The sequence below is a fragment of the Nuphar pumila genome, chromosome 1 (genome assembly GCF_984573655.1).
Source record: "Nuphar pumila chromosome 1, dmNupPumi1.hap1.1, whole genome shotgun sequence".
Classification (NCBI taxonomy): domain Eukaryota; kingdom Viridiplantae; phylum Streptophyta; class Magnoliopsida; order Nymphaeales; family Nymphaeaceae; genus Nuphar; species Nuphar pumila.
Window position 1 is genome coordinate 11481147 of NC_143249.1, and position 24659 is coordinate 11505805.

At 39.2% G+C, this 24659-nt stretch overlaps 1 protein-coding gene across 1 annotated transcript in view; it reads left to right on the forward strand.

Moving 5' to 3' along the window:
- Positions 1–24659, forward strand: part of LOC149847969 (ENHANCED DISEASE RESISTANCE protein (DUF1336)) — a 320270-nt gene that overhangs the window by 233846 nt on the left and 61765 nt on the right. The window contains exon 16 of the mRNA XM_090011056.1: positions 17757–17932. Within this exon, the coding sequence (XP_089867182.1) occupies positions 17757–17932 (176 nt within the window). The remainder of the gene's footprint in view (positions 1–17756; positions 17933–24659) is intronic.

Consider the following 24659-nt stretch of genomic DNA (forward strand, 5'->3'; position numbering starts at 1 on the left):
TTCTTAAAACATTTTTCTTTTTGGAGCAATTACTCTTCTAATTCAAATTAGCTTTCCTAACACAACCAAAAACGTGCTAAAACTTACAACTACTAACTATAGCTAATTAAATTTGATTACCTAATCTAATACACTTACTAAAATTTTACTCTAAAACGTCTAACATTAAGTAAACTCTAATACAATGCACCTAGACACTTACCTAAATTCTAACAATCTACCAAAAACAACCTAGAGCTCGAATTGAGCTCTAATGGTTGTCGCCCCTCCTTGGGGAAGAAGACTCCTAAAATACGAAATTGACAAAATAAAAACTACACTAAAACTACTATGAAAGTAATGAAACTAAATTAACACCTAACTAAAATCAACTAATTACACTACTGCAATTATAAACATATTATCTAATATACTACGGCTGGACACTACAATCAAGAACACACGAAAACTTAATTTTTGTATTTTTCTCAATATGACTAAATCACCAAAACAACAAACGATTAAAATCCTATGTAGAACAATCCTAAGATACTAAAATCGACCAAGACACCATTTGTAATGCTGTAAAAGCAACAAAAATGCAGACTCACAACTGGAAACACCGATCAAAGGCTAAAATTAAAAATGAACCAAGATCGGCTAGAATGGATCTAGCCGATTTATTGGTTTTCAAGGAAAAACGTCTTTTGATCTAGACCCAACGCCCAAAATAAATCAAACTAAACTTTTTAAATGCTTATTCTGTTGAAATAACACAGACAAACACGCTGGATAAGAAAATCCAAATCGGCTAGAAGAACCTCTAGCCGATTTACACGTTTTGATTGAAAAACAATGGAAATCAATACTCGAACATAAAAACAATGAATCAAAACCTAGATCTAACGTGCTGGTCTATGCACGAATGTTATTCTAAGGTTGAAACAATAAAAATAAAGAAAACACACAGAAATAATAAAAGAAAACCACATATACGGATTGGGCTTTAGCTAGAAGAAAAGGGAGAAGAAGATCTACCTCTCGGGCGATCCGACGATCGTGGGGAAGAAGAGAGCGGACAGTTGCCTTGGCTTGACGTCCCGAACGGTTCGAGAATGCTGGAATGTCACCACGAACAGTACTTTTGCAGCTGCAACACGTTGGAGATCCATCGAAGATGGAATGGGTGCCGATTCGCGATCGGAGGGTTTAGAAAACCGGATGGAGGTAGGGCCGGCTCACCTTGATGGGGTGTTTCGCACTACCAATCAAGATTAGTAGTCTCCACCTCTGCTACACCTGCAAAAATACAGAAAACGGTGAGAAAACACAGCAAGGATACTAAAGAAATGAAAGGGAATTGAAAGAGAAATGGATTAATGCTTGATTTCCAAGCAAAAACACAATTTTCGATTGAAGTGAGGTGGGATGAGAGGTAAGAGAAGGTGTTGGAGTAGAATCACTATAGGAGGCGCCAATCCCAATGCCAAAGACGCCTAGGGTTTGCTGGAAACTATAATTTATACTTTTGATAGTTTTCAGAAAGAAGGTTATAAAAAATTTAATTCCTATGGGCCACTTTCTGAGGGGTTTTCTGCAAAAGTTTTTTGAAATGGATATGGATATGCGTGTGGGTTGGATTTTGGGCTTTCTAAAGGTTGATCCAAAGTCCAAATAGCCTAATTGGGTCGGATATGGATCCGATCCACCTCGAAATTCGTGTCCGAACACTGAAATAGCCATAACTCTCTCATTTTAACTCTGATTTCTCTGAAATTCGAACCACAACCCCTTACTATCAAAATGTATCTAAACATGGGTTTAAAACCTTAAACTCATTACAAAATACATGAAAAACTTGCTAACATGATGTGCATTTCATGCACCATCACGTACCCGCAGGCCAGTAATATCGAAACATAAAGTCTGTTTACACTGGTTAATTGCTTGTTTTACCCCTTGGTCGAACTGCGTGGTGCTTATTATAACGTAGCACTTGTTGGCTTGTGTCTCTTATGATTGATGTGATTGCATATAGCTCGTAATCTACGAACTGGTGGCAACTAGGATTGATGTGGCCGCTTGTCTTATAAGCTGCTTATATATTGTGATATAACTGTTGCCGTATGATTGCTTATCATATATAGCTTATGAATGGCTTGTGATGCAATGATTTATGCCTTACGATTAATTTAACTATTTGTTGATGGACTGATCCATTTGATGGTAATTGTATGTATTGCGAGCATTGCTATGAGTGTTTCTCTTATTCAGTTGTTTTGTTTGGCTGTCGGATAGAGTTAGTTACTCTTCGCCTATAGAATTAGCTGGATTGCCATATCTGCATGTTCTCATATGTCGTTTACGTATGCTTTGAGGTCCTATTTGAGGATTGCAATGTTCCTTGTGGCAATAACACGATGTGTAGTATTATATGTTTTTGTGTGATGTGATTGATATGCCACGTGATAAAAAATGTTGGAAGTATGCAATAATATGTTCATGGTTCATGGAACCTTATTGGAGCAATGGGTGATCTTGTGTTTTGTTTTACCATGTGAAGTGATACGATGTATATTGCTGATATACATGCTTGTGCCCATATTATGGCTACTGACCCCAAGAGCGGTCAGTTGTTCGGAGCAGTCGATTGTATTGATGCAGGTATCACTTAGTATGGTATTTGTTGAGGACCTAATCTCTAAAGGATTATCTGCGAGGGCGTGTATGATCAAGACCAAGTAACCGGTTAGAGTGGTAGATTCTCTGTGAGGATATATACTGTCCACGAACGGGTAGCTGCAAAGACGGTGAACTCCTGTGAGGAAGTGTATTGTCCAAGACCAGGTATACCATCTAGGGCGGAATTTCCAGACAAGGTGATTCGGCGTTAATCTTGTTGATTGTAATAGTGGCTATCGACCCTGAGAGCGGTCATTTGTGTTGATGTGTGTATCGCAATGATTTTCATTAAATATGGCATTTGTTGGGGACCAGGTTCCCAAAGGTTTCTCTGTGAGGGTATGTATGATCAAAACCAGGTGACCCGGCTGGAGTGGTAGAATATCTGTGAGGAGGTACACTGTCTAAGAGTTGGTAGCCACAAAGACGGTGACCTCCTGTGAGGAAGTGTGGCATCCAAGACCAGGTATACCCTCTAGGGCTGTAATTCCTTGTGAGGTACATTTCCCAGATCTGGTAATCCGACTAGAGCGGTAGAATCTCTGTGAGGAGGTACACTGTCCAAGAGCAGGTAGTCGTAAAGACGGTGAACTTTTGTGAGGAAGTGTGTCGTCCAAGACCAGGTATACCCTCTAGGGTGGTAATTCCTTGTGAGGTCGTACTTTTTCTCGGACCTAGCGATCCGACGTGGAGCTTATGAGTTTTGATTACTATAAAAAGTTATGGTGAGTTGTGATGATCTTTCGAGATTTTTTGGGATTGCCACTTATGAGTCTATAGTTATGGCTTTCTGCTTTAGCATGATTACATGTTAAACCCTGATGTGAGAATCAGATCTTTAGCGATTTTAGATCATGATCATGTTTTGGACCTTCTATGGAAGGGTGGGTGTGAACACCCCAAACTTTTCAAAGTTTTGTAAAAATAACTCTTTTTGCCCCTGACTCCATCTTCTGAGAAAATCAAGGCGATCTCAAAGCTAAATTTCAGTCATTCTTCAGATTTTCTGAATTAAATTCCATATTGATGTATTCAAATTCAATTTCGGATCCGAATCCAGTGTTTTAAATCCGTATTCTCTCAAAACCCGGATCCTAATGCATTTGCTGAAGAAATTTTCTCAAAATAGCTTTTTGTAAATATTTTTACAAAAACACCAAAAAAAATTAGTTTTAACCTTTGATTTCTCATAAAACTTTAGGATTTTATTCCAAAAATACAAAAAATAGAAAAATAACATAAAAAACCAAAAAATTGGGAAAACCTACAAGAAAAACGAAGGATTTTTGAGCTTTTTGAAGCCCTTTTTCCAAAAACCTCACTCTTAACCATTTTTCAAAAAAAATACTAAAAAGGAAACCCCTTTTTGGAAAAAGGGAGAATTCCTAACGAACTCCTCCCGCGTGTTTCTCCCTTCTCTCTCCATCGCACATCTGCAACAAAATCTGGATTCTCCTCCATCCATCTTCAACTGATCTTCCTCTTCTCGAGCCCTCCATTCCCTCTTTTAAAAGAGGCATCCAAGCCTCTTCGGGGGCATCGACTTCATCCCGAGTAACATCGATTATCTCCTTTTCTTCTTTGGCGTCCATCCCATTATCGAGTTTCTTTTTTTCTGAAGCATCCATTATCAAAATCCCTGCAAGAACGAGAAGAAGAACATCTCCGCAAGACATCTTCCCTGCAGTCATCTCATCCATTTCATCCTTCCGGCGTTTCCTCTACGAGCTACTGAAGACTCTCCCTCTTTAGGATCCTGAAAAAGGTAAGAAACTCCTCTTTTTCATTTTCTTTCTGTTTCTGATTCCTTTTCGGTTTTTCTCATTTCGGGCCCCATAGAAGCACCAGTGACAGTGTTGAGTTGCCTATAGCAGCCTCAACATCTCTATTGTGCGAAAATAATGGAATGATTTCGTTCCAACAAATTTTCTTTTCCCTCTTTTAATTTCCTTTTCTCTTTTTGCTTGTCTTACCATCTGATATGGTTCATTTGAGATGCATTACCTAATATTTGTTGTAGGTTGTCTATTGGCATAAGTTGGTGCTTGAGTGTGGTTAAGCTCAAAATTTGTAAGATGCAGCGTGGGATCATTGAAACATAACCTGAAAAATTTTCAGTTGTGTATAATAGTGTTCATGTTACACTGTTTAGGGAGGATGGACGCATAAAACTGGAATTTTGTATGTAATGTATCTTGCTTTGTCGTCTCTAGCTAAACATTATACTTTTGTCTAGAGTTTCATGTGTTATTTAAAAGCTTGTGTATTGGATTGTATGGAAACATTTGCCATGGAGGGTTATGCTTTTACTTGACTGGTAGGAATCAGGCTTAATGAAAATATGTTCCAGAATTTATAAACATTGTTTATGATTTAAATTCTGACATTAATAACGGAAAACCTTAAAACCTACACACACCTATCTATGTGTCAAGAACAGGTTGGAATGTTATTTCTAAGAAGGTTATGTAACTGTTATTGTTCTGATTATGGTACTCATGAATGTGAGCATGATCCAGTTATTGATAATTCTTCTTGGGTAAGAATACTTGAATGGTGCACTCACACACTTAAAGACACCATGGATTGGTTAATACCCGTATGTGATGGAGGTAACACACACATAGTGGAAATGCATATGAATGAGCAATGATCTGCATATGTTTGGGTTTATGATTTCATGAGTGCATATGCTTTTAGCATTTTGGCTTAGTGTTATGAATGAAACACTACTTGGTTTTATTATGTGATGCACTGATGGCCTAAATGGACCATCATCGGCCTGGAGAGCTGTGGGTTTGGTTTTCTTTCTCATATGTTTTTAATTGCATCACTTGAACCACATAAGATGGTTTGGCACATTACTACACTGTTCTAGTGGTTTATACGGGCTGGAGTCCCGAATGGGTCCCCGCAAGAGAGGATGCAGGCTTTCACTTTACTTTTGCATATGGTGATGCAAACTTAAAGAATTAACTTTAAATAAAAATGAATAAGAACAGTGTAATATACATTCTGGGATATCTCATCCGGAGTATGAGAATCTTAGATATCCGGTCTTGGGGATACTGTGAGGATACAAAAACTCTGTGTGCTGTAATTTGGTCCCCTGAACCCGATATTGAGGTTCTTTCTCCTGACCACGGTTTTAGGGAGAGTCTGCCACTTTACCCGGGAGTGGTGTGTTCGACACAGCTGTTGTTTATGGTACCAAGGAAGTGGCATTTGTGGGCGTGGGGTGTCCCTTGTGTCCCCAACATTAGATGTGGAGGTTTAATGTTCCGAAGGTGATTCGGTCGAGGGCTAAGTTGGAACCCAGTAATAAAATACAAATTGTGTGTTAAGCTACCTTAGGAACCTACTTGACCTCGGGGTTTGTACATGTTTGGTGTATCCGCGGGCAACGGTAATTAAAAGGAGGAACTTAAAGCTGCGTGCATTTAATAGGGCATGCATATGAAAAGATAACAGAAGAAATCATGCATTGCACATAATCATGCATTTTTCTGTTATGCATTAGGCCATGCATGTTTGAATCATTCTCTATATCATGACATGATTTGGTGGTAGCGTATGATTTACTTCTTGAAATCATGCTGCAATGTTTGGTTATTTAGTTCTTGATATATGGTATTGCTTTACTGTTCTTGACTGGTGAGCATATGCAATTGTTGGTTGGTATGGATATTTGAATGCTGCAAATTTTATATCTGCACTCACTCAAATCACTGCATGAAATCTTATCCATGTTCTTTGTCTCACCTGGTTTCTTTAGAAGTAGTTGTGCTCAGAATTTCGGTTCTGACACCCTACTTTGTTGGTTTTTCACAGGATATGGTGAACAGTGATGTTGAACTGTGTACTGGGAATGGATGAGAGTCATACTTGAGCCTGACGGTTTCAACAGAGGACAGAGTGGCTCTTTCTTAAATTCTTCTTGCTTCTTTCCAGTTGTCACTTTATTTTCAGTTGAATAAAACCTTGTCTTTGAAATTCTTTCTTACTCATAAATAAAGGAATTGGTTTAGTTCTTATGGATGATGGTTGCAACTTCGTTTGTGTTGGTTGGGCTATCCAATGGAAATTGGAACTGTGAGGACCCCAGATCTCTGGGAACGTTTCCGCAACTCTTAGAAAAAAAATATTCCGCATTTTTAAAGGGTATGGATTGGGGTCGTTACACTGCTCCCCCTGTCCCTCTTTCCTTTCCGACAGGGGGGCAGAGCCCCCTGCCGTTCGTGGTGTCGACAAGGGGCTTCGTTCCCCCTGTCCCTCTTGTCTTACCGACAGGGGGCTCAACCCCCCTTGCCGTTTGTTTTGTCGACAGGGGGCCTCTGTTCCCCCCTGTCCTTCTTGTCTTGTCGGCAGGAGGCCCCTGCCATTTGCCTCGTTGACAGGGGGGCTCCGCTCCCCTTGTCTCTCTTGTTTTGTCGGCAGAGGGGCTTCGCCCCCCCCCCCCCCCCCCCCTGCCATATGCTTTGTTGACAAGGGGCTCTACTCCCCCTGTTCCTCCACCCTTTTCTGTCCCAGCAAGCAGGGAACCTCGAGCTCCCTGCCTTGTTGCCTTTGTCCCTCTTCTGCAAGGAGCTGAGCTCCTTGCCCACCCTTGTATTTAGGGTCCGGTACCACAGCAGGTCTTACTGGACCCGCTTCTCATTTGTATTAGGGCATATTGCTAACGTTCTAAGCATCGCAGGTTGAACAGTGGACCCTGCTCACCCTTCGTGGCTCGTGCTTGCCTACGCTCAGAGACTATCGCAACCTCGCAACTTTCCGAGGTAGGGTAAAGTCACACAAAGGGTAATAGATTAACCTAATTAAGTTGAAATAATTAAGATGCCCATGCTAGACATGCTTAGGGTTATATTGCTTCTACAGTGCGTATTTTTCTTGTTTGCATGCTCATGGGTCGAGGTACAATTTCATTCTTCGATTATTATTTTGTGTAGTTGTTTATGAATTTGAGGTGTGGTTTCATACTTCTTGCAATACCTATGCCCTTGTTTGATTGCATACATTTTTGCCTGCACGTTTCTTTTGAGTGAGGTACGACTTCGTGTCTCATGTATTACTTATTTCCTTATGTGTTTGCCTATCTAAGTGGTCAAGGTATGGTTTTGGTACCTTGTGTGTTACTTATATGCTTTTCGCTGGATGTGCGGCAGTGCAAGTCGAGAGTTGTTTGTCGTCATGTTATAACCTGCATATGCTCACACTTATGGTAAATATGTACTTACATAAATGTAGTCGTGTGCCTATCCTGATTTCACTTGTTTTCAAAACACTAGAAGTTGTGCTCGTGCATTGCAGTTATTTAAAAGGGACTTTCCTTCTGCGAACCCAATGCTCTTCAAAATGCATAACTTTTGGAAAGTTAAGTTCAAGTCTTGCAGGATTGCGAAGTCACATTTGGGCCCTCCCAAGTCCACCCACTTGGGAGAAATGTTTTATAACCTCGATTCGAGTTGCGGCTCAATTTGAATTACCCCGATCGGGGGCATGAACCTATGATCGAGTGGGGTTCTGTTCAAGGACCCATTCTTCATTTATCAAACCTAGTGTCACGTGTTGTGCAAATCATGTTGATATTAAGATAAATTTTGGATGCAAGATCGATAGCGATATGCCTTATGTGAATGACTTAATGTGGTATTGTGGCTTTTAAGGATAAATCGTGCCAAATGAGCACCTCTGTATTCTTTGGATCGTTATGAAGTTGTGTATTCCTGTTGAGAAGCCTACGCACTCCCCTTTTTCGGTGTAGCGTACTTTTAGACATGCACACCATGTTAAGTACTTTGTTGATCGGACGAGAGATCCGAGACGACCTTGCCTCATGAAATATGCAAAATATTGTTGAAATGAATTCAAGACTTATCTTGGCAAAATGTGTTGCATTAATTCTTTTGTAGATAAAATCTGTTGGGGTTTCTTTTGTGGAACCATTTCCCTTTCATCGTAGTCATACTTTTGACAAGTCCGACCGTACTTTTTGACAAGTATGTCTTCTTACGTTGCGATGATTGGATGAGTAGGTTGTGTTAACCTCGATGAGTGCAAATAACAAAATGTTATGATCACCTAAATAAGTGAAGTTTCCGCCTTCACCGGCAAGATACTCGAGTTTGGTCGAAAGACCCGAGTATGTAGAATGGGTCTTCAGTTAACTAACCTTGATGTACTCATTCGAACTGCTGACTTCTGTCTGGAGAGAGAATGGGAAGGTACAAAAACTTTGATGGACAAGCCATTAATGGCAGTTACGAGCAAAAAACTTGCCTTCCCCAGTCATCGAAGTTAGGGGAAGGGGACTACCATAATTATCCTAGGTGGTAGCCCTCCATGTTCAGGATGCATCCATTGTTTATGCTGCTTTGGGGACTTCTTTCTTGGTCACCGATCGTCTCCTTAGGTGCGGACTCAGTCAGCTATCCGGGTTATCATAAAATATATAGCATAATAAACTTCTGGATCAGTCTAGGTTGTTTCTAGAGTCGTGCCTTGTGCATGCCCACTTGGCCAGTTAATATTGAAACATAATTTAAGTCCGATTACACAATTTGTTGAGTTATGCACATATGAAAGTTATAGCGTGCAACGGGTTCAATACTTATAGAATTGTGTGTGTGTTTGATGAAGCATTGTATTTTGCTAGTTAAATTTCTTATGCAGTTCTTTGCCATTAATAGTTAGCCTACTTGTGCCAGTAAAATGCTTGTAATAATTTAGCATTGTGCTCATGATAGTTTGCTCTATGACTCTGCTGAAAGCAAATTGCTATTTAAGTGCCTGTCTACTTGACATATTAAATTATTCTGCTTAATTATGTTCTATATATACCATGTGAAAACACGTGAGAGAGAGAGAGAAAGAGAGAACTCTTCTTGAGAAATCGGCAGCCCAAAAACTGTCTTGGTTGCTGCACTAGTGCTTCATTAGTATAGGGTTACAATTATCTTTTACAAAGACAAATGTGCTCCTTATAAGTAACACATGTTGCATTAAAATACAACTAAAGCAAAACTCGTGAATGAATATGGATCTGATATCGGATCCATATCCAATCCATATTCCACATTCTAATACCCTCCCTCAAGTTGTGCATAGGGTTGAACCATGTGCAACTTGTTCTTCAGATACCAGAAACAGTGACTTGTAAGACCTTTTGTAAACATATCGGCAACTTGGTCTTCTGAAGGCACATAAACTGGTTCAATCTCTTTGTCGGCTATCTTTTGTCTGATGAAATGTTGATCGATTTCAATATGTTTAGTCTGACTGTGATGAACAGGATTGAATGCAATTTGTATAGCACTTCTATTATCACACATAAGTGTCGAATTTGAGTTATCCTCTCCCATCTCTGTAAGAAGATGCCTAATCCAGGTCACTTTTGCTGTGGTAGCTGCCATAGATCTATACTCTGCCTCTGTGCTAGATCTTGCCATAGCCTTCTGTTTTCTGCTACTCCATGAGACAAGATTTCTCTCAATAAAAACATGGTATCCTGAAACAGTCCTTCTCTCATCTGGATCCCCTGCCCAGTCTGCATCTGTATAGGCCAGTATGTCATGTTTTGGTGATTTCCATGAAGATTGAGTATATGTGAGTCCATCACCCACCGTTCCTTTTAGATAGTGAAGGATGCGTTTGACAGCATCCATGTGACCAGTCTTTGGTTCATGCATGAATTGAGATACTTGATTGACAGAATACACAATGTCTGGTCTAGTGAAGGTAAGGTATTGTAGCATACCTACTAAACTCCGATACTTGACTGCATCAGGATATAACTCACCATCACAAATACTGAGCCTTTGGTTAACAACACTGGGTATGGGTAGAGGTTTACAATCTGTCATTCCTGCTTTAGCCAGAAGATCAAGAGTGTATTTATGTTGAGTTAATGACATTTTATCACCTTGTCTGTCTACTTCTACTCCAAGAAAGTTTCTCAGCTCCCCAAGGTCTTTTATTTTGAACTGCATACTCAATAGAACTTTAATTCGCTGAATGTGGTCTGGAGCATTACCAGTGATAACAATATCATCAACATATATGAGTAAGAAAACCATAGTGGTACCGTTCCTATATATGAACAAAGAATGGTCAAGTTGGGAACGAAAGAAACCATGTTTATGGATTTCTAAGGAAAAGCTTTCAAACCATGACCTAGAAACTCACTTCAATCCATACAAAGCTCTGGTTAACTTGCATACATATTCTTTTGGGCTTCCCTCTGCATTACCTTGAGGTTGCTCCATATAGACCTCTTCCTTTAAGTCCCCATGAAGGAATGCATTCTTAACATCAAGCTGACTGAGGATCCACCCATGTTCAATTGCCAGGCCAAGTATAATGCGAATAGTTCTCATTCTCACCACTGGGTTGAATGTCTCATCATAATCCTGACCATATTCTTGAGTGAAACCCTTGGCCACAAGACGCGCCTTGTACCGTTCAATGCTACCATCCGGTTTATATTTAATTTTATAAACCCATTTGGAACCAACAAAATTTTTGTCTGGAGGACGACCAACTATCTCCCATGTTCGACATTCATGAAGTGCCTCGATCTCCTCATTCATCGCTTCAATCCATTCGTGGGATTGGATAGATTGATGAAAACCAAGTGGTTCATCGTGTTTTTCAATCTGGGATAAAAAAATCTGAAAGTCCATAGAAAAGTTGTCATAACTAACCCACTTTTCAATAGGATGCCTTATCCTGCCTGATCTTCTTGGTGCTTCTCTGTCATTAGACAATGCAATGTGTTCTTCAGCAGGTACATTCGTTTGCTCTCTAGATCTCCTGGTATACACATTTCCTTTGTATCTTAGACACTCTGTTTGTGATGCATCATCTGAAACTGTCTCACCATGTATGCTTTCAGGAGACAGAATAGTATGCTCAGCAGCATGTGAAATAAGTTCAGCACTAAGCCATGGATCATACCAATTAGCAACTGCACCAGTAGGTTTACGATTGGCCTCTGTTTCTTTTCCCAGAAAATTATTTTCATCAAAAACAACATTTCTGGAAATTTTTATCTTCTTATTGGTAGGATCATAGCATCTGTAACCCTTGTGTTCATCTGCATAACCTACAAATTGGCATATAGAGGCTTTGTCTTGGAATTTAGTCCTCATGGATTTGTCAATATGAACGTAACATGTGCATCCAAAAACTCGTAACTCATTATAATCGGGATGTGCACCAAAGAGAACATAATAGGGAGATTGATTTTCAAGAATAGGCATAGGAAGGCGGTTTATCATATGAGTGGCAGTGTGAAAGGCTTCAGACCAAAGACTAATGGGTAAGTTACTCCCATGCATCATACTCATTGCACTTTCTACAATATGTCTGTGTTTACGTTCAGCAATTCCATTTTGTTGTGGAGTGTACGGGCAAGAAACTCTACGATGCATCCCATTATCTTGGAGAAAATCTAAAAATTCTTTAGAGGAATACTCACCACCTCCATCACATTGGAGAATTTAGATATTTTGAGAGAATTGATTTTTAACATAGGCATGAAAGTGACGGAAAATGGAAAAGACCTCTGATTTGTGTTTCATAAAGAATATTCAGGTAAAACGAGAGAAACTGTCAATAAAGGATACATAATATTTACTTCCAGAAGAGGAAGGATTAGGAGCTGGGCCCCAAACATCTGAACATATTATCTCAAAGGGTATAGAAACTCTTTTATTTATTTGATGAAAAGGAAGTACATGACTTTTGCAGACTTGACAATTGGGACATATTTTATTCCTCAATAAAGGTGAAACAGACTTCGAAAGAAGACCATTGGACACTAACTTTTCAATAAAGACTTGACTATAATGACCAAGACGAGAATGCCGGAGATCTGACTCATTACATTTGGATGTACTTAGGACACTTTTGGAGACGAGATCAGACTGGGGCTTCAGGACACTGGAGGTTGGATCTTCATTAAAGACATACATGTCTCCACGTCGCTCTCCTTTAGCGAACATCTTCTTCGTTTGAAGATCCTTGACAAAGACAGAAGTAGGAGTAAATTCCACAGAAGAATTGGTAGAATCAACAAGCTTGGAAATAGAAACAATATTTTTCTTTATATTTGGTGCATGAACAACATCAGATAAAGGAATAGATGACTTAGACAAAGGAATAACAACATTGCCTATGTTTGAAATAGGGTGGTGAGTCCCATCTCCGGTTACAGTATTAGATTTTCCAAAATAGGGAGTCAGAGTAGAGAACTTACCTGCATTACCAGTGACATGGGTTGCTGCCCCAGAGTCAACATACCATATTCCATCATCATTTTGCTTCAGATTCAAGTTGGCCATAGCAGATAGAAGGAGATCCTTAGCATCTTCACTAACTCGAAACGTACCTGCAGTTCCTGATATACCCACATTTCTGGTGTTTTGCATTTTATTCTGATTTTGTGGATTGAACCAGCAGTTGGCCTTGATATGACCTCGCTTGTTGCACTGATAGCATGTGGGAACATTCTTTGAAAAATTGGTATTAGAATTTGGTGTAGGTAGTATCCCACGTCCACCTTGGATTGGATTTCCCTTGCCTCTGCCACGCCCTCCCCGTGTATGATCAGCAAACGTCCCTATGACAAGAATCTCATGCGTAGATGATTGCCCTGCTGAAGCATCAGATATGCTTTTCAAAGACATCTCGTATTGGAAGAGTTTAGCACGTAATTCCTCAAAACTGGGCAACGAAGGCAAGCATAATAAAGAAGTGACAAGTACATGATACTCTGATCCCAGGGCATTCAGTGTTTGTTGCACCTTTTCTTTATCGGACACTGGATATCCAACAATGGCTAATTGATCTGTGATGCTTTTGACTTGATTTAAAAATTCAATAATGGTCATTGCTCCATTCTTTAAAAGCTGAAATTCACGCTTGAGAAACAGCACCTTAGCCTCTGATATCTGAGAGTAGGTTTGAGCTAAAGTTTCCCACAATACTTTAGATGTGCAATCATCAGGGATAGAAACCAAAACTTCTTGCGACAGTGTGGAAGTGATATACGCGACGAGAGTCTGATCACGTTTCATCCAAGCAGTAAATACAGGATTGCGAATGGTGCTTGACATTTCTCCATCCTTTTTTTCTTCGGTGGTGACAAATTCCGGAGGTATTTGAGTGGAGCCATCCAAGTGACCTGAAAGATCTTGACTGCGAATAAAAGGGGTAATATGCCTTTTCCAAGTCAAATAGTTATTTGTATTCAGTTTTTCTGAAACCAGCTGCCCCAGGAAATTGGAGGAAATACCAACATTGCCTGAAGTATCCATTTGTAGGCTTATGACAGAAATGTGGCTGAAAACAAAGAATAAAGTGACGCAGCTTATGACAGAAATTGGTTCCAGAAGAAACGAACTCAGCCTTTTTGTGTAAACTGTGAATGAATGAAGAAGAAGAAGTGACCAACTGTGAATGAATGAAGAAGAAGAAGTGACCAGCAGTTGCTTATTCACGTGAACTAATTCACGTCGCTGAGGAAGACCAGATTCACGTGTTCTGAAAGGAACAAGGAGAACTCGGCTTTTGCTACAGCAGATCTTGGCTAGTGCACGTGGACTGATGTCGAGGAAGGAGATTTGGCTTTTCACGTCCCTGAGGAAGGTCCTTTTTTACCCAGAAATACAGCGTGCTCTGATACCATGTGAAAACACGTGAGAGAGAGAGAGAGAAAGAGAGAACTCTTCTTGAGAAATCGGCAGCCCAAAAACTGTCTTGGTTGCTGCACTAGTGCTTCATTAGTATAGGGTTACAATTATCTTTTACAAGGACAAAAGTGCCCCTTATAAGTAACACATGTTACATTATAATACAACTAAAGCAAAACTCGTGAATGGATATGGATCCGATATCGGATCCATATCCAATCCATATTCCACATTCTAATATATTGTCCTGTCTGTGCACCTACTAGTTTTTAGTGAAACTGACCCATTTTATGGGCAGGTGATGGATAGGTAATACAGTCTGCGATCGCACGATGGTGTGATGAGATCAAGATAGTGCTCTTTCTCTGACGTTCGCTCCTGAGGACATGTTGGTAAATTTGGTATGAAGTGTATTTCAAAAATTCTCTTTTAATTAAACCTTGAGTTACTAAAACCGTTTTAGTAAACTTTTTTTTGGTTTCAACAAATATAACGAGTTGTAAAATCCCATGAACAAATTCTCAATTATTGAAACAGCATTTTGAAACCATTTGATTTCAATAGTTGTGCGGAATTCGACAAAGGAAAGTTTACGCTGTAATGCGCTCAAGGTCCATTGACTTGTGGTTTTAAAAATATTATTTTCCGTTGAAGTACTATTTAAACTTTGATAATCGTATGACTTCAAAGCTTTCTAAATTATTCTAAAAGTTACAAGTCCTGGATTTTTGGGGCGTTACAAGTTTTCCGCATTGTTTAAAAAAAATATATTCTGCATTTTCAAGGGGTATGAGTTGGGGTCGTTACAGGGTTTTTCTGAGAAAGTATGACGCCTTAGGTGAGTCATAACCGGTGACAGTTGGTCACGTAAGGCCTTGAGAGATGGGAATAGTTTAAGGTGATTCAAGACAAAGCGTTTGTTAGAAGTAGTGAGAGTGACAAACGAGGACCTGATGATGATTAGATGCAGAGACCCCGTTTTAGGAACGAGAACAAGCTTGTTGCATGGTAGTTCACAGCTTACGATCAAATGAATTGTCATGTTGCGTTTGACAGTTGCGCTGCTTACTTGCTTTGAACTGCTTACCGCTTGCACCGCTTACCCGCATGCACTACTTACCTGCTTGCACCGCTTACCAGTTTGCACTGCTTACCTTGTTGCAGTGCTTACCTGTTTAACTGCTTATCTTTTTTAAACTGCTTAGCATACTGAATTAAATGTACTTAATTCAGTTTATTGTAGTCTCTCTTATGCACCTACTAGTTTTTTGCGAAACTAACTCATTCTGTGGGTATAAGTTATAATTAGGTACACCACGGGCGATGGCAAGATTGCTTCAAGGCTTTGTTCTTCCTTCTCTTAGCTCGCGTTCTGAACGTTTTGGGTTTTGTAACGGATTTTTCTTGGAATATCCGAATTTTGTGAGTTTGGTTCTTTTAGCTAACATGCCCAAAGTTGTCAGCTTGCCTTTCTGAATTTGACAAATGAATAGTCTTTCGTTGATTTCATAAACAAGCTCTGAAGGAAAGATATTTTTCTAGTCTCTTGCCTGTTTTCTGAAAGGTTCGCAAATTTGAAATTTTGGGGTGTTACAGCACATGTTCATAAAGAATATGTCAAATCTATGTAACATGGACACGCCATATGAGGTGTCGACCTATGTCGACACAGATACTGGTACCGGACTCAATGCCGGTATGCCCTGGGTCGGGTCCCGCACTAATCCGGGTCTGGTCCAACCCAGATTCGACCCAAACTTGTTTTTTTAGGGTTTTTGACCTTGTTCAAACCAAGGTCAAAAGGGCAGGACCATTTTGGTCCCACCCTCACCACAATACCCCCTCTCTCTGGTCTCGTTTACCCCCCCCCCCCCCCCCCTCTCTATTTTCCTCACTCTCTCTGGTTTTCCCCCTCACACACAGAGAGAGCGAGACAGAAGAAACAAAGGAGGAGGAGGAAGAAAGTGGTGGAGGGAGAGGCGTACCTGGCTTCCTCTTCTTCTTCTTTTCCTTCCTCTTCTTGTTCTTTTGTCGGTGTGCTGGAGAGAGAAAGAAAAAGAACATAACATTTTATTTTATAAAAAAAATATCAAGCTGCCCCCTCCTTTCTTTAAAAAAAAAATCGCCCACACCCCCTATCTCCCAAAAATATCATCCACACCCCCAATCTCCTCAATATATATAATATATACAAGATGGATTGGGTCCAACCCAATCCAAAGTCCAAACAATTTATATATATATATATATATATATATATATATATATATATATATATATATATATATAGTCGTGCCCCCGTACCCACAATTTTTGAAATCGCCGTGTTGTACCCTACATACCAGCACATGTACCCATACCCATGTGACATAGTGTCAAATGAAACAGCTACACAGTGTAATAATACTGAGAACCCAGCAAAAACAGGCTCTTATTATGCAGAAAAGGTCGCAGATCTAGACAACAGTTGTTGAACAGTGGAGGAGACCAAATCAAGTGAAAAGAGGTAGGAAGCACCTGTATTGCTCTTCTATATGGATTGAAAACATGGAATGAAGAAAAACGATCCTTTCAGCAGACCACCCTCCTATCGCGAAGCTAATGCCTTATAAAAAGCACTAAAAATGACCAGGGAGCAGCACCTAAGCCTAGAGGGCTTATTAGACTCCCAGGGATAAGATATGAGGACTTCACCTCAGCAGAATCTGAAACTGTCGAGGTTGTGGCTGACAACAAACCGCAGGGTGAGTAAATGTCTTCCTTTAGTTGGCAATTCTCTCAGCAAATCACGCACAGAGTACCAGGTCAATCCATCACTCAGATACCATTTTATGCGAGCAAGGGTGTTGTAAGAACGAAAAGAACAGTATTATTAACTCAAGCCGTACAAATTATGTAATCTGGAAGAAAATGCCCTCATGTCAGAGGGTTATTACAAAAGAATAAGTATGAACAAGAAGGCACTTATAACCTAACAAAGTACAAGTCTGTCCCTAAAGAAATACAAATATACAAACTGCCCCTAATACACAAATAGATACAAGATTATGAGTACATAATTTGCACTTTAACAATGGGTACCTAGATTCATCACAAATCATTTGGTTAGCGTGTACTGGATTTTCTTTGAAACCATTGGACCAATCATTTTAGGAATGAACCGTTATTCATTGTTGTCAGTACATCATATTTGAATCCAAAGAATTTTACTTATGATTAGAACGTGACCTCTGTTCTGTCGGGCATAAAATAGGTTTTCCTCTTTTCTTGCTTGATTGTTTGTTTTTCTGGTTTAGATCATCAGATTATTGAAGCAAAATTTGGTGTTTGTGAATCTTGACATACCTTTTTGTAAGTAAGTAATCACATTGAATAATTACTTATTGCTTATCATGGTTGCAGCTCCTGGTGCAAGTAATGAACTAGATCTTCTGGCCAGTCCAATCAACATTGATGCAAGTCAGTTTCATGGGTCTATGCAGCAAGGAAAAAACCAATCTGACTCAAATTGTTGGATGGATATAAGTGGGCATGGCTTTATGATAAGAGGGAAAACATACTTGAATGATTTCTCCAAGGTAAAACAGGACTCTCTTTCCATGGGAACTAATTATGAAATGAGAAGTCAGGATGGATCTGATGAATAGATTATTCTTAGCTTACCTCTCCACGAGAACTAATTATGAAATGAGAAGTCAGGATGGATCTTTATTTGCATGCAAATGCTTGCCCATACATGTGAGAAATTTATTGTGCACAGTTCCTGGCTGCTTTCTCTATAATGGCTGTCATGTTTTTTTATGAAGGTTTACATGGACATTCTGTCTTTGTTAGTTTCTTTGTGTAGTATCTAATGACATTGTGTCGAACCATATCAATCCACTGTTTTTGGCAGTGGTGATGGTGCATAGGACCCATCCTGATTGACTCATAAGCCAGATCTTGTCTCATATTTTTGTGTTTGGCCAGCTAGCAAACATGAACTAGCTTGCCAATGCACCACTCTTGATCCGGTAGGATCATGTCTGATGGGGTTGGCTTGGTGGGTCTACAAAGTGATGGTCGAGTGAAGGAGAGAGAACAGAAACCAAAGAAGGAGCCTAATCTTTCAATCTATAATTTTGCTCAACATTTCATAATACAGTGCCCACCAACCTCTTTATTATGGGTTACACATCAAAAGGAATTGAAAAAATGGCTAAATAGTCCGAACTGTAACTTATTTAAAATGTTGTCTACTCCCCCTTAAACTGGAGATGGTGTAAGAGGAACCACTGCGAGTTTGCAAACAAGTGTGAAACCGAGTAGTTGGTTGTGCTTTGATGAACAAGCCAGTAATTTGATGTACAGGTACATGTGCCTTGTTCGACACATGTTTGACCATGTCCATGAAGTCTTGTAGTGTATTGGTACTGTCGTGTCAACATGAGACATGCATTTTAAGTGAAGTGCTTATGACATAACTTGGAGGACATGATCAAACAGTGTCCATATCTATTTCTTTTGATTGTTTTGATTGTTTATTTTTTATTTACTTGTGTGCTTTTTCTTTTAAGATTGTCATTGATTATATTGCATTTCATTTTTCAACATAGATTTATGTTTTAATCTTTTTAATCATAATGGTTTAAAATTGTTGCCCAAGAATTTGCATTTTAGATGATATTTATGTTTTATTGCTTTATGTTAAGGGTTATGAATGTATATATATGTATGGGCCACTGGAATATGAGAAGTGCAAATATAAGAACTAGAGTGTGAAGTAGGCATTTTCTACATTTTGTTTGCAAATTCGACCCTACAGATGTGTTTGGCATGCTCCATTTGCTAGGAATCAACTATTAAATCATGTCTTTTCGGTGAAAAACATGATTTTTGAATATTTAAGTATTACGAAAAAAATTTGAAGTATTATATTAAGAGGCAGTGGTGACCAGGAGTCACCCAAAAGGAGCAGAGTACATAACCTGCATAAACAGATGAAATCCAAAACAGGGAGCAAGAATAGATCATGGTTATATGGACTGAAGAAACGATCGCAGCATCTGAGGATCCAAGGTAGAAAGTGCACAGTTGGGCCATTTCAGCCTCATCCAAGCTAGAACGCCTCTTCAAATTGACAGGTGTATCACCTAAATCATCCTTGTCATCCCATGAAAGATCTGCCCATTGTGTTCCAGCCATATCTCCCACCACGTTTGTAGTAGCCACCAGCGCCAATTCAGAAATCATATCCTTCTTTTCCTTCTAATTTGGCTAGCTAAAAGGAGTGACCTCAAATCCAGATCAGAGAGGGTGAGTCTGTCACCCCAAAAGAAATAATGCAGCTGCCAAAAGACTGCATTATCTCGCTGTCATACATTGGAATGGCTAGTCAGATAGCAGATAGTTTCACCAAAAGTTTGCCTTTGAAGACATTCCAACCATTTCTTTTCAAACTTGGAATGATTGTGTTTTCATCATCCCAAGTTTGAGGGAGAGTGTTGAGGAATGTAATACTTGTATTACTTAGTCTTGTGCTACGCTCTATACTTTTGTAAATATGTTTATTATAGAGAGATACTTTTGTAATTTAGTAATAGGGTTGTAGTCAACTATTTTTGTCTTCTAGTGTAGCCATAAAGGGGATGTCCCTATATGTTGTAACTATTATTCCTTTGTGGTCAAGCAATGAAGCTCAAGTTTGCTCCGTCTTTGCTTGCTTCTTTCTTTATGCTTATTCTTTGAATCTTTGAATCTGAATACAACTACAAATTAAATACCTGCACAAAACTAGTAATAGCAACAGCCAAACAACCAAGACTAGTCTTTATGACACTGTTATAGCAATCCAAGAAGAATACTCGACAAATACAATTAAGAGTATCATGATATGAGGCTCAACAATAAAATCCCCAACTCAAGAACATATACCGAGCAACTTCATAACACCCAATCATCCACAGCAGATATCCAATATCAGAAATGTTGAAATCTGATGTCAACACAGAGGTTACAGCAGTTCTACTGACCAATAAGCAAAAACTCAACTACTGCCCCAAATAGACCACTAAAATCACTTCAAAGTTTCACCAAAACACGAAATCTTGTCAAAAAATATTTCTAAAAGCTTCCCCACATAAGAACGACTATATTACATCAAACTAAGGCCACCAAAATTTATCAATCTGATCAGGATAGTCAGAAATCCAAATATGGTCACTATTTGGGGATATTTCCAGAAGATTCAAGAAAAATCGTAGAAAATCCCATATAACTCTGATGTCCACAATTCTTGATTCTTTGGACTCTTAAAATCAAACTTTACAAAAGCCCTACCTCAAACAATGAAGATCTGACTGATGATATGGGGTGTTAAAATATATATATGTATGTATATAATTATATATACATATTTATATATATATATATAATCTGTATTGTATTAGTTTGCTTGACAGGGGCATTTTAGTCTTTTCCTATGTAATTATAGTTGTTTATTATAAACAACTATATTTTATTGTCTTTATTTTTGTTATTTTCTTTTTCTTTTTTTTTATTTATTTCCATGCCATTGGGGGCCCCACTCCATAGAGTTGTTGGGGCCCCAACGGTCATAAATATGACCGTTGGGAGCTCCCCAACGTCTCTATGAAGGGAGCTCCCAATGGCCTCCCTTTTGTTTTTTGTATATAAATAGGAGGGCTGTTTCCCCTGTTCCTCTCAATGCTTTTAAGTGTGTTATCAATAAAATCCTATTCTTTTACTTTTTGGTGTTGCCCTTTGTAGGCACTTTCGTATTATCCCATAGTGGACTTTTGTTTATGCACTTTTGTGTTTATATGGTGCCTTTGTAATTATCCACTATTGGACTTGTTTGTGCTTTTGTACTTTGTTCTTGTAATTCTGCATACTTTATTACATGGTATCAAAGTCATTGTGCTCTTGGTCTCTTGAAGTGTGACCATTAAATGATCGTGATTCGGGGAGTGCGGTGCTTACGGTAACTCAAGTGGAGAGGTTCTTCTGTGTTCTTCCATAATCCCTCTTCCCTCTTCTACTAAGCCAAAATGGAGAATGAGCAAAAGATTGATCTCTCTTTCAAGTTGAATGGTACCAATTACATGATGTGGGCATCCGCCATGAAAAATAACCTCAAAGACAAGATGCTTTGGGGATATGTGATGGGCTCTATTCTGGAACCTCAACTCAAACCCACCAAGATGGAAGGCGGTCAAGAAAAAGCTTTAGAAGAAAATGCTCGCATAAAAGCCATTGAAGACTGTTCAAGAATATTTGAGAAGCATCGAACCCTAGGTAGGGAGAGAGAGAGAGAGAGACGGTTGTTTAGAAAAGAAACTCGTTAACTATTATTAGGGTTTCTCTCTATGTTAAATAAAGAGAGGCTAAAAGGAATAATTACATCTAAGCCCATTATAAAAAACAAAATTTCAAATAGCCTCTAATATAAAAAGACTTAACATAAAACCACTTATTCTCAACACTTCCCCTCAAGCTGGAGCATAGATATCAATCATGCTCAGCTTGTCACAACATTTTGAGAAATTTGGTCTAGCAAGAGGTTTTGTAAACATATCTGCAACTTGGTCTTCCGACTTTAGATATTTGGTAGTGATATGACCAGCTTGAACCATATCTCTTACATAGTGGCAATCAACCTCAATGTGCTTTGTTCTCTCATGAAATACAGGATTGTTCGCTATATATGTTTCAGCTTTGTTATCGCACATCATGGTCATGGGAGAGGAAATCTTCACCTGAAGATCATGAAGAACAATACGAACCCACATCAATTCAGCAGTTGTTTGGGCCATAGCCCCATATTCTGATTCTGCACTCGACCTAGAAACCACATTTTGTTTCTTACTTCTCCAAGAAATCAAGTTGTCTCCCAGAAACACACAGAATCCTGTGGTAGATTTTTTATCCACTACAGATTGTGCATAGTCAGCATCAGAATAGACCACTATCTCCAGAGTTCCACCTTTCCTGAACAATAACCCCTTTCCAAGAGAAGATTTTAGATATCTGAGAATCATAATAGCTGCATTCCAGTGTACCTTAGTTGGTTTGTCCATAGACTGACTAACTTTGCTTACTGCTAAAGCAATATCTGGCCTGGTCACAGTTACATACAGTAGCTTCCCTACTAGGGAGCGATAGTTTTTGCTATCAACCGGTTTTGACCCTTGTTCAAACAACTGAACTTTATGGTCCATGGGAATATTTGCTGGTTTAGCTCCCAACATTCCTGTTTCCTTTAATAAGTCAAGAACATACTTCCGTTGAGACAAAACCATCCCTTCACGGCTCCTGGCAACTTCTATACCCAGAAAATACCTGAATGAATCAAGGTCTTTTGTAACAAAGTGTTTTTGAAGATGAGCCTTTGTGGCTTCTATAGCTTTCACATCATCTCTTGTAAGATTGATGTCATCCACATATACCACCATAACAACTATGTCAGAGCTAGTTTTCTTTATAAATAGTGTATGATCTACTGCTGACCTATTAAAGCCAAAGTGTGACATCACTTCAAACAACTTTTGAAACCATGCACGAGGACTTTGTTTCAAGTCATAAATCGCCTTTCTCAATCTGCACACCTTCTGACACTCCCCCTCAACCTTGAATTCTGGGGGTTGTTGCATGTAAATGGTCTCAGATAGATCCCCATATAGAAATGCATTTTTCACATCTAATTGGCACAAACTCCAACCATGCTGAACCGCTACTGAGAGAACAAGACGAATGGTACCCATCCGTGCAAAAGGAGAAAAGGTTTCAAAGAAATCAATACCATATGTCTGAGTATACCCTTTTGCTACTAATCTGACCTTGTATCTTTCAAGAGAACCATCAGATTTGTATTTTATTGTATATACCCATTTACATCCGACAATGTCAGCATCTGCTGGGGAATCAACTAGATCCCATGTATGCTGAGATACTAAAGCATCCGTTTCTTCTTGCATAGCCAGCTTCCAACGATTATCAAGTTCTGCCTGTTGATAGTTCAGAGGAATAGTTTCAGCAGATAAGGCTGAAATAAAAGTTTTCATCTGATTTCCAATTCTGGCATCGGAGACAAAATGAGATATGGGATATAAGGTACATTGTCGTGTCCCCTTTTGTAGAGCAATAGGCCTTTTATCATCATCATGAAGATCACTATTGTCAGTAGAACTTACCTCAGGGGATGAAGAAGATGAAAGCACTTGCGGAGGTGGAGCTCTACGCACATATACTAATGGAGGATTATGAAATCTGGAAGAGGATGAAGTTTGGTTCGGTAATGAGGGCACGGATTCCAAAGGAAAAGGAGGTATAGGTAATTGAAAAGACTCAGCTGGATCAACCTGGAACGGGGAACCAGTACTAGAGTAATATGGAGTGGATTCCAAGAAAGATACATCCACACTGACATACTCTCGGCGAGAAATAGGATCATAACATCGATATCCCTTTTGATTTTTGGGATAACCTATAAATATGCATTTTGAAGCTTGAGCAGCTTATTTATCATGGTCAGGGTCAAGTTTGTGTACAAAACAAACACATCCAAATATTTTGGGCGAGAAGGAGAAGAGTGGGGTATTGGGTTTTAGGATATGTAATGGAATTTGATCACCCACAGAAGACGAAGGCATGCGGTTGATTAGATAGCAAGCAGTGGTAATCGTATCACCCCAGTATAACGCAGGAACATTGGATTGAATCATAATGGTCCTGGCAACATCAAGCAGGTGCCGATGTTTTCGCTCAGCCACCCCATTTTGTTGAGATGAATAGGCACAGGAAGTTTGGGGTTGGATGCCATGATCTTGGTAAAATTGTAACAGACCTTTTGATTTAAACTCGAGAGCATTATCAGTGCGAACAATCTTGACAATAGATTCAAACTGAGTTTTTATTTCAAGAATTAAGGATTTGATAATACTTGGAACTTCAGATCGTTCCTTTATTAAAAACACCCATGACAACTTAGAGAAATCATCAACAATTACAAGATAGTAATGACACCGAGTCCTTGTAGGAATCTTACTAGGACCCCATACATCTACATGAAGAAGTTCAAAAACTTTATTACTATACTGACTCTGACTTGAAGGGAGCGAACTTCGATGAAGCTTTCCCAACTGACATGCTTCACACTGAAATGATGTGGTGGAAGGAATTTGAGGGAAGACCGAATGAAGCTTTGACAATGAAGGATGACCAAGACGACGATGCCACTGAACAGGACTGAATGAGTGTTCCACTGCAGCATGAACATTACCCATTTGATGATGTAGGTAGTAAACT